This window comes from Fukomys damarensis, unplaced genomic scaffold (assembly GCF_012274545.1).
Source record: "Fukomys damarensis isolate Sample0158 unplaced genomic scaffold, DMR_v1.0_HiC HiC_scaffold_21, whole genome shotgun sequence".
In the NCBI taxonomy this organism is placed as follows: Eukaryota; Metazoa; Chordata; class Mammalia; order Rodentia; family Bathyergidae; genus Fukomys; species Fukomys damarensis.
In genome coordinates, this window is record NW_022900933.1 from 41,779,761 (window position 1) to 41,790,110 (window position 10,350).

The following is a 10,350-nucleotide window of genomic DNA, read 5'->3' on the forward strand; positions in this document are numbered from 1 at the left end:
AGCAGCCTGGGGTCGGCCGGCATTCCACCCCAGGGGTCCCAACATCCCCTCCGCGCCCGGACCCTCCGCCCACAAGCGCTTGGCGGGAGCCGTGACCTCAGCCTTCCCAGTGTCTCCCCGGGCCTCGGGGCCAGAGCCAGAGGTGTCGCGATTCTACCAAGCGGGGGGTGGGGGGGCTCCGCCTCCCGCATATCCCAACGAGCTCGCTTTTCTAGCGAGTTCCCCTGCAGGTTCCCACGGAGGTGGGTGGGGTGGAGCGGGATGGAGCTGAGTTGTAGGTCCCACGAGCTTGAGAGGGCACAGGTGGCCAGGATCCCGGGCTCCTGGAGGTCAGGATGGCGGGGCACAAGTACAGGTAGGCAGAAGGGGCTGGTCTGCCCCCCAGGTACCCCAATCACCCCCTCCCAGGCACTCACCGGCCCCTGTCCTGCTCGGTTTGATCCCTGGGCTGCACCCCCTGCTCTTTCCTTCTGTCTGAGCCTCCCCTCCTTTTGCCACAGAGGGACGGAGCGGGCCAGCCAGAATGGAGGGTAGCAGAAGGGCTGGATAGGCAGGGTCCCTTGCTGGTCATCCCAGGAACAATGGTCGGTGGCCAGGATGTGGAGGAGGCCTCTGGGCTTCCCGGCTGACTGGAGGAGTAGAAGCCACACTGTGGTTTGCTGTTCCCAGGGGGAGGACCTGGATTTGCTGGGAGTGCTTCTGCCCCAGGAGCCCCAGGGGCTTCCTGCTGCCTCCTCAGGAGCTAGCCCAGCCCTCCTCCCTGCTCCAGAGAGGGCTCTAGGTGGGGACAGTCTCCAGGCCCTCCATGTCTTTGCCCTAGGCCTCGCCAGCTCTGAGCTCTCTGGGGCCTAGTCCAACAGGCAACCCGGAAAAGCACTCTGCTGGCTTGGGCTTTCAGCAGGAACACAGGCCCTCAGAACCAGCTGGCTTCTTTCCTGCCCAAGGCTGTGGTAAAGCACTAACAGGGGTTTCAGGATCCTGTGCCCCAGCAGCCCATGCTGGAGTGGACTCACTCAGTGGGGACATTCTTCAGGGGGAAACCTCAGGGTGTTGGGCCTCTGTGTCCCCCAAAGCACAGGCAGCTGGGCAGGGAGCTGGCTCTCTCAAAGCCATTAGCGTGATCGATCCTCTGTTCCCAGCTCCAGCCTATAATGTGCCCACTGACCCAGCCAGCGGTCTGCAGGTCAGCTTTCTGTCCCTACATTGCCCATGTCCTGGAGCTGACTGGGCCAGCTTGGTTCTGGCAGCCCTGAACAGCAGCTGCGATGGCCACCTGGCAACCTCCTATTGCAGCACTACCAAGCCTACCTTCCTCCCAGGTGGCTCTGCCTGCCCTGGTGCACATAGCATCCCCACAGGATACTGAGCAGATATTGTCCTGTGTTGTGGGGACATGTGGAGAAGCGTCCAGGAGGTGGCCTGTGGGCTGTGCCCAGCAGTTTCCCTCGGGGCCTTGGAGAGCAGGAGTCAGCCCCTCTTGGGCCACTTGGAGGATCCAGGTTTGCTGTCTCAGAGCAGCTCCCCTGTGCCTCTGACATAGATTGTGTCCTGGTGGGGTGTCCTGGCCAAAGGGAGGTGGCACTCAGCAGGGTGGCTGGAGCCTAACTAGTGACACTCTCCTCCGGATGCTTCCAGTCTGGCTCCTTCCCTGTGGAATTCCAGCTCTGGCTCTGCTCCAGCTCTTCTTCCTGCCCTACTCTCCACCCTTTTCCTGCCTCAGCCCCGTGGGGACGCCTAGCTTCCGTCCATTTGGAGGTGGCTGAGCATCCCCCCTACAGGGTGGGGATGGTGAGCACCTGATCCTCAGCAACTGGCCACAGACCTTTGGCGCCTAGGCAGCAGCTGGAGGCAGCAGGGTGGGGGGATCTCAGGGCTTAGGAAGAGGAGACCAAATATAGACAGATGGGGTCCTGCCTGGGGTCCCATGGGAGGAGGATTAGCTTTCCCAAAACGCAGGCTGGCAGCTCAGGGCTGCCCCTCAGCTCATTTAGGGCCCTTGTAGGGAGAGGCTGTCAGGGACAAGGGAGAGGGAAGATAGGTGTGGGGGAGGCAGGTGTGGGGGCAGGGGTGCCAGGAGGCAGGTATTCCAGGAAGAGAGGGCAGATGCTTGAGGGGGCAGTGTATCCAGGAGTCATGGTAGTCACAGAGGGGGGACAGTTGGGGCCAGTGAGCACAGGGGACCTGACACCATCTCACCCCACCCCTTGCAGCTGAGAAAGTGAGCTCCCTGGGCAAAGACTGGCACAAGTTCTGTCTCAAGTGTGAGCGCTGCTGCAAGACTCTGACACCAGGGGGCCATGCAGAGGTAAGCGGGGAGGGGATGGGGATGGAAGGTGGGAGGGAGCAGGTTCAGCAGCCTGACCTCTGACCCCACCCTCCACCCAGCACGATGGAAAGCCCTTCTGCCACAAGCCCTGCTATGCCACGCTGTTTGGACCCAAAGGTGAGTGGCATAGGCCATGATCTCTGCTGAACTCCAGCAGACCTGGTGAAGTGTGGGTGCCCTGGCCCCATGGTTCCCAAAAAGCCTGGGTTGGGTGGGTTTGTGTACCCTGGCCACTGCCCAACCTTCCAATACCTGCAGGTGTGAACATTGGTGGCGCAGGCTCCTACATCTATGAGAAGCCTGTCTCTGAGGGTGCACTGGTCACTGGCCCCATCGAGGCCCCTGCAGCCCGTGCTGAGGAACGGAAGGCTAGTGGCCCTCCGAGGGGGCCCAGCAGAGGTAAGGTCCTTGGGGGAGAGGCAGGGGTGGGAGGTTGGGGGCGGGGATTCTGGGGAGCCAGGGTTCCTTGGTGGCCCTGACACCACCTTCCCATAGCCTCCAGTGTGACCACGTTCACCGGGGAGCCTAACCTGTGTCCTCGCTGCAACAAGAGGGTCTACTTCGGTAAGTGATCCCCGCCTCACCCTGCCTCAGGGAGTCTGTGGGCAGCCTTGTCACCTGCCCTTCCCTTGCAGCTGAGAAAGTGACGTCTCTGGGCAAGGACTGGCACCGGCCATGCCTGCGCTGTGAGCGCTGTGCCAAGACGCTGACACCAGGAGGGCATGCAGAGGTGAGCATGGGTTGAGTCCTTAGCAAGGTTGGGTCCAGGAGACCCCTGAGGTGAGCAAGTCTGAACTTGGCCTTGGAGCCACAGGGTTCTCAGAAGGGAGACCACCAGTCACAGTGATGGCCATCTCTGGGGAGTGGGGAGAAGGGTCTGTGTCCAGCATTGTCCGCATTCTGCCTGCAGCATGATGGCCAGCCCTATTGCCACAAGCCTTGCTATGGAATCCTCTTCGGACCCAAGGGTGAGTGTAGCCAGGGAGTGCAGGGTGTCGGTAGGTACTCCCTCCCCTGCCCAGGCCCCAACTTGTCCCTGCCTGGCCACTACAGCCACCTCTTTCCATAGGAGTGAATACTGGGGCCGTGGGCAGCTACATCTATGACAGAGACCCTGAAGGCACTGTTCAGCCCTAAACCCATCCCCTCTATGGGGCAGGGTCTGTCTGCCTCCTGCTGACCCTGCCCGGGCCCCCTATCTGACTCTGTGGGGGACTGTGACCCCCTTCCCCCTGCCTCAGTGTGTCCTGCCTGCCAGGAGGAGAAGGAGGCAGGAGACATCTGCAGAGCTGCCCAAGCCCAGCCCATGCCATGGTGTGTCCCTGTCATGGGGTCCTGTGTGTCCCTACGACCCCTTCTGTGTGCTCCTCTGCCCCATCATTCTCTGTGTTCCATGTGACCCCATGACACTGGTAGCTTTCTGAGGTAGCTATCTTGCCCTCCTCCTGCTGCCCGTGCCTGCCCACCAATATTTATGCTGCAGCTTGCTGGTGATGGCCACATGCTCACAGTGTCCCCAGGGCAGGGTCACTCTTCTGCCTGGTCCCTATGCTGTCTCCTCACCCCCACATGGCTCACACTTGGTCCTGAGACTTTGCTGTCAATAAAGATTTGGGGATCGCAGGACCCAGCTCTGTGTCTGTGATTGTGGGATGTGTGTGTGACTCTAGAACAGTGTCCCTTTGTCCATCCACCCATGTTCCCAGCCAGGGCCCCTGGCTGAGGTGGAGTCCAATGATATTTGAGAGGGACCTGGTTTGGACATCGGGACCATCACTGGGCAGAGGAAGGGGCATCCCAGGAGGAGGTCCAGGTGAGGGCAGGTGGGGTGGGGTTCATTCTGAGACCTCAGGGAGGTGGTCCTTTTGGCTGGACCCAGACCTTGGAAACAGCAGCAAGCAAAGAGCCAGGAGACTGGGGCAGGCAGGTGACCAGCTGGGGGTCCTGTGCAAAGGATGGGGCACTGGTGAGGGGTGGGTGAGCAGCTGTGGCCTGGGGTGGAGTCCTGGAAGGTTGGAGGGGTGTAACTAGGATAGAGCTGGCCCCTTCCAGAATGACATCTTTGCTTGGCTAGCCTCTAAGTGGTGGGGGTGGCTCATCTCAGGCTGTGTCTGCCCAGGTGCTTAGTGGCTGGGTCTAAAGTGATAAAGGAAATTGCCTGGGCTGCACACATGACCCAGGTTCCCTCCTGGATACCCAGGAGCCTCCTCCTCTCTGGATGCTTCTACCACCTGCCACTTTGAGGACACCCACGAGAGGGAGTACCTGTGTTTGGCTCAGTTACTGCAGCATTTCGGGGCCTCCCTGGGCTCTTTCTGCTCCAGCAGGGCACTACACCCTGTCACCCACCTGGAGCTAGTGGCTCTCAGGCCTGGTCACTCTACAGAGCAAAGTTGACACTCCAGGCCTGTGTACCACCCCCTTCAGGATATGAGCTGGCATGACTGAGTCTGGAAGCCAGACCCGAAATCCTGTGAGCAGTGTCTGTGTTCCTGTCCCTGGGTGTGGGTCACGGGCTGGCTCTGGTTAGGGTTAGCCAGTGGTGCTTCCATTGCCTCCCATGCATCCTGGATTGTAGCCATCACAGCTTCCCTATGAGGAGAGGCTGAAGCAGGTATCAATCACATACACCTGGTGCTCAGAGGCCCAGCTGGGCCCCCCCACCTCAAGAGGCTGAGTTTCAGCTTCAGTCCAGAGGTCACTGGCCAGGAGCCCTCCGCACTCTCCTGGGCTCCTGGTGCCAGGTGATGTTCTGCCTTCTGCTGAGTGGGAGGAAAGCACGAAGGGGACCTTCCCCAAATCAGGGCAAGAAGCCTTGCTGGGCTGAGTGGAGCTGAGAGACAGCAGTCTTGCTGAAGATCAGGAGATAGGTCCCTTGGCCCTGTGGCCAGAAGTGTTCCCCCACCCAGGCAGGAGCAGGCTATTTCCTGCTGGGGTAGATGACACTGTTATGTTTGTTTCTGTGGGGTTTCCATGGAAACCGGGGGCGTTGCTGCTACTGTTTGTCTGGGCCTTGTTGCCAGGCGGTGTTCCACCCACCACCTCAGGCTCTTTTGGTGGCACCAGCTCCCGATGCCCCCAAGTGGAGGGGAGGGGGACTGAATGCTTTTGCCCTGGAATCCACCTTTCCTCGCCCCTCCAGGAGGCTGCCCACCAGCCTTATCCCTCTGACTCTCACCCAGCCAGTGAACTGACTCCAAAATGCCATTTGAGGGCCGGGGATTTAGCTAAGCGGTTCGGTGGCCTGCCTTGCAAGCCCAAGGATCCGAATTCAATCCCCAGTACCCTGCCAAAAAAAAAAAAGCCATCTGACCACTTCTGTCCTCTTTTGGGACATCTGGGAGCTGCATGCAGGGACCCATGAGGAGCCTTGCCCCAGGGCTCTGCACAGCACTGTCCCAAGGCACTGGACTCACCTAGGCCTCTTCTCCAAGATGCTCCCAGACACACTCCAGCCTGGACACCCTCCCCTGCATGGTGCTGTCCCTGTGCCAGTGGGACCCTAGCTGGACTTCCCACCCGGCCATTTCAGTGGGTGGGATCAGTCTGTGGCCCGCTGCTTGCACTTCCCTAGTCCAGAGTGCTTGTCTCCAGAGCTCATCCTCCAGGTCCCACCCAGCTTCCTCTGGCCATTGACCCTGCAGCGGGCCTGGCATTTTCCCCATCCCTGGCTCCTTGCAGGCCCCATCTTGATCAGGTTCTTTCCAGAACCTCTGCAGGATTTGGGCGGCAGCACAATGCCCTTGCTGTCTCTGGGTCCAGCTCACTGGCAGCTGGTTTTAACCTGGTGGGATGGGAAGCAGGAAATCACCATAGGCCTCTGGCGGGCACAGACAAGGACTGGTGAGGAACCAGGGCAGCCAGGTGTGGGCAGCTATTTATCAGGGCCTGGCTGGCTGTGCAGTGGGCTCAACTGCTGGCTCATAAACAGGACCTCAGCTGCTGGATGGTGAGGCTGGAATTCAAGATGGTTCTGCCAGGACTTTGGTTCCAGGAAGTAGGCTGGGCACCAAGCCCAGCCCCAAGGGATGGGGAAAGGAGGGGCACCCCATCTGGCCAGACTGAAGGCTAGGCAGGAGTGCAGCCCTGTCAGGGAAGGGCCAGCTGGGAAGCCCCCACCCCTCCACAACAGACCCCTGACCCTGTCCTGCTGCCTCTTGGAGAGGAGAAGGCTGAGCAGCCTCCACTTGGGCCTGAGGTGTAGGGCCTGAAGGGCAAAGGAACCTGGCTGGGAAGAAGCATCTAGCGCTCCCCACCCTGCAATGGGCCTTGGCCCATCAGGCCTATATGGGGCCAGATCCCTGGCCAGCTTGGGGTCCCTGGAGACAAGTTGCTGAAAATAGGCCCTGGGAACTGTGACTGTCTTGGACTGCTCCTGGAGGGAGGGTGGGGGTTGGAGGCCTGAGCTGATTTCCCCTTACTCCTGCACACTTCACTGCAGCCTGTGTTGGCAACTTGGTGCCAGAAGCTTGCCTTTAGCCCTGGGAGTTTCTTCATGCCTCTGCATACTCTCAGCAGGGCTCTGGGCTAGGTGCTGGGTGAATGTGTGGAGTGGAGGGCAGGAGCCTTGCTCAGCAGTTGGAGCGGCAAGTCAGGTGGGAGTAGTGGCAAGTCCTCAGGGGTCACTGGACCCAGTCCTGCCTTCTCTGGATGGCCAGTTGGGGGCGCAGGGGTGTGTGCAGACATGAGGTCAGCAGCCTGGAAGGAATCCTAAATCCCCCGCCAACCAGTTCTCCAACCCTGAAATTGCTGAACATTCCGACCCAAACCCCGAGACAGGCCTCAGGGAATTCAATGTCCTGTTCTCATTCCTCTACCTTCTGTGTGGATGGCCTCCAGCACTGGCAGTGGCAGAGGTGGAGTGGTTGCCCTTGAGCCAGGTTGCCCCTGGCAAGACAAATTGGGCTGAGCTCAAGGAAGCAGTGGCCTTGCACCTGCGTGGTCAAGTACCCTACTGGTACTGGTTTTGGAGTCTGCTACTGGGATGTGGAGTCTGGGTGGAGGACACAGCTGTGGCTGCAGCTGATGAGAGCCCCACCCACAGGCAGGATGGTGAGGAGCAGAGGGAGAAAAAGGGCAGCTGGGGCCACGTCAGCCTGTGGCTGGAATTTGGGAGGGGTCCAGAGATGGCGTGTGTATGCATACCTTTGTGTGTGAGCTGTATGCTTGTCTTCATATCTGTGTGTGTCTGCATGTGTCTGTATCTCTGTGTGTGCCTGTGTGTGCGTGTGTGTACACGTGTCTTTATGAGTATGCCTCTGAGTCGTCTGGAAAAACTGCTGCGTACTAACATAGGGCGTGGCCCATGGCCCTTGCCTCCCTTGGCATCTCTCCCCCACCCTGTGACCATGGTAATGAAAACAACAGCAGGGGTGGCCAAGAAGGACTCATCAAGGGTTTCAGGGGGGCTCCCTGGCAAGACAGGGCTGTGGTCTGGGTGTGGAAGGAGTCCTCCTTTGAGTGAGGCAGTGGAAGGGGCTGAGGATTGGAGCATTGCCCCACTTCACCCCTGAAAATGTCACCTGGGTGAAGCTCTGAGACACCTGTCCCAGAGTCCGGGTGGGTGAGACTACACAGAAACATGTTTGGTCATGTGCTGTGGGACCACATGTATGACCCCAAGTCCCTGATGGAACCTCACAGGATGCCTGCAGATCGTGTGTGTGTGTGTGTGTGTGTTTGTGAGTGACCTGGGCTCTGGGCCCTGATGTACATGGCCCCAAGGTGGAGCCATGTGCTGGGTGCCCTGGGCTCCTAGAACAGTGAGATGATGAGTACCCTGGAAACTGCCCAATGAGGACCTCTACCCTTCTCTGGCCTCTCCCATGTAAGTGGGGCTCTGCCCAGCACTCCTCCCCCTGGAATCCTCTGCCCAAATTTGTCTGCATCTCTGCCCTGGCTGTGTCCCTGCCTACTTAGGGCCATACTACTCTCAGGGATCAGGGAATGGGGAAGTCAAGATTTGCCTCCTTGTTATTAGACTTGGAAGGAGAGCCCAAGAGATGGCAGAAGAGGTGGAGCAGGGCTGGGTTGGTGGCCTAGAGACCAGGAGTCACCCAGTAGTGCCTGAGTCCAGCAGAGCAAGCAGGTGGCTTGCCTCAAGGTGGCTTTTAAGGCCTACCTGACCCAGGACAGGTCTGTCCTGGCAGGGACTGTGTGTAGCCGTTTGGGGAGCCCTAGTCACTGAGGGCCGACATGTCCTTATGGACCTCAGAGTTTGTAGAGAGCCCCAGTCAGCCCTCAGAGGACAGTTGAGGGGAAGGCAAGGAGGAGCTCTGGTTACATGGGTGGGGATTCCTTGGAGTTGTGGCCTCTGTGAGGGACACATGATGCTCTCTGGCATCACGGGGTATCTTGGGATGGGGACATCCATGGCTTCCCCTCTCTCCCTCCCTCTGGGCTAGGCCTGGAAGTAACAGTGGGCAGGTGGGGTTCAGGGAAGTGGGTATGGGGATCCTCAGGTACAGTCAGGATAAAGCACAAGGGCTGGGGAGGGTGGACTGCACTGTTTCAGGAAGAGGCCAGGATAGCCCCAAAGTGACATCTTTGTTTGTTTGTTTGGTTTGGCTTGGTTTTGAGACAGGGTCTTGCCATGCTGGCCTTGAACTCTATTTTTTGGTCTTGAACTCATGGCCATCTTCCTACTTTGGTCTCCTGAGTTCTGGGATTATAGTCTTGTGTCACCACACCTGGCCAGACATCTTATGTTTGGGATGGGTGTGTCAGGGCAAGGAGGAGCCTGGTAAGGAGAGGATGAAGGGAGTGGGACAGGGCCAGGGGCTGGAGGAGGTCACTCTTTCCATCAGGAGACCCACAGAGCAGGAAGGTGAGGGGTCTATGAGTATGGGACTTGGCTGACTGTGACCCCAGCATTGGAGTGTTAGGCTGGGACCCTACTCAGGAAGAGGTCTGAGCTAAGGAGGACTCCACAGGGTCCTCTCTGTGAGGCTTCAAACCTCAATCCTTAGTTCTCCCTGGGCCTGCAATGGCTCTTCAGTCTTCCTTGTTCTTGGGGCAGGGCAGGATAGTCTCTGCCCAGCACCAGCTGGGTGGCCTCCACCTTAGCTGGGCTTGGACTTGGACCATTTTGAGTGCCAGGAGGTTCCTGGAGATAAGACACTAGCCCCACTTGGGAATCTGAGGAGACTTAGGATTGGCCTCTTCTCTACCCCCAGCTCAATGGCACCCAAATTTAGGCTCTGCTGTCCTGTGGAGGAAGGGCTGCTCTGGCTGGGAGTTCCCTCTTCCAAATCCCCCGGGGATATCCTTGCTGCATCCAGTGGAATTTTAAGAGAGCAGCAGGGTAAAGAGAACTGGCAAAGGTTGGGGTGCCCATTGGGCCCGGTGGGCTGGAAGACCTAAGCTGTGTTGAGATTCTTGGAAAGTGTCCCCAGCCCTTTTCCACATGTTAATTTGCTCTTTCTGCACTTTGGAAGTGACCTTGTCCCCTCCCTGTCTCCCACAGATCTCAGACCCTGGCAGGTGCAGCCTGGGGCCTGGGGCAGGGCACACCTTTGGGTGTCTGGTTCACAGGGACCTCCAGATGCGCCAGGGCGGTGGCTCCCGGGCAGCCCGCCCCAGAGATCCCCGCGGTCTCCGAGCTCCTGCTCAGTCCTTGCCAGGCAAATCCCTCCCGGGGCATGTGTGGGCAGTTTACAGTTTGCGGAGGATCCGCCTCCATTTGAGGTCTAGAGGTCCAAGTCCGATTCTGGGGCGGGGCACGGAGGCGGGGCACCAAGGGCGGGGCTCTGGGGTCCCTCAAAGGCGAGGACCCGAGGGTGCCACCCTGTCCCGCGCTCACAGCCACCTCCAGAGCCGTTGCAGCCACAGTCTTGGACGCGCCGCCATGCCCAAGTGCCCCAAGTGCGACAAGGAGGTGTACTTCGGTGAGCTCGCTGCCAGAACCGATGCGGAAGTTGGCCCGGGGCGACCCGGCTCAGAGAGGAAGACCCGGGAGCTACCGCCGGCTACTGGGAGGGCGTGGGGCGGCGGGGCCCGGGGGGGGGGGGGGGGGGCCCTGGCCC

The 10,350-nt window shown here is 59.5% G+C and overlaps 2 protein-coding genes across 7 annotated transcripts in view; both read left to right on the top strand.

Moving 5' to 3' along the window:
* Crip2 (cysteine rich protein 2) overlaps positions 1-3,957 on the top strand; it is a 5,431-nt gene extending 1,474 nt beyond the window's left edge. The window contains exons 1-8 of one of the 6 annotated variants that reach the window (XM_010607358.3): positions 190-355; positions 2,211-2,305; positions 2,386-2,443; positions 2,585-2,725; positions 2,822-2,890; positions 2,962-3,056; positions 3,237-3,294; positions 3,396-3,956. In XM_010607358.3, coding sequence (XP_010605660.1) covers positions 262-355; positions 2,211-2,305; positions 2,386-2,443; positions 2,585-2,725; positions 2,822-2,890; positions 2,962-3,056; positions 3,237-3,294; positions 3,396-3,463 — 678 coding nt within the window. In that variant the 5' untranslated portion in view covers positions 190-261 and the 3' untranslated portion in view covers positions 3,464-3,956. Of the gene's footprint in view, positions 1-189; positions 356-582; positions 782-1,378; positions 1,500-1,578; positions 1,756-2,210; positions 2,306-2,385; positions 2,444-2,584; positions 2,726-2,821; positions 2,891-2,961; positions 3,057-3,236; positions 3,295-3,379 lie in introns of those variants that run through there. The other 5 variants (XM_033766868.1, XM_010607357.3, XM_010607356.3 and 2 more) reach the window with 5 other exon arrangements.
* A 6,107-nt stretch (positions 3,958-10,064) lies between these two features.
* Positions 10,065-10,350, top strand: part of Crip1 (cysteine rich protein 1) — a 1,861-nt gene continuing 1,575 nt past the window's right edge. Inside the window, exon 1 of the mRNA XM_010607363.3 lies at positions 10,065-10,212. Coding sequence (XP_010605665.1) covers positions 10,173-10,212 — 40 coding nt within the window. The 5' untranslated portion in view covers positions 10,065-10,172. The remainder of the gene's footprint in view (positions 10,213-10,350) is intronic.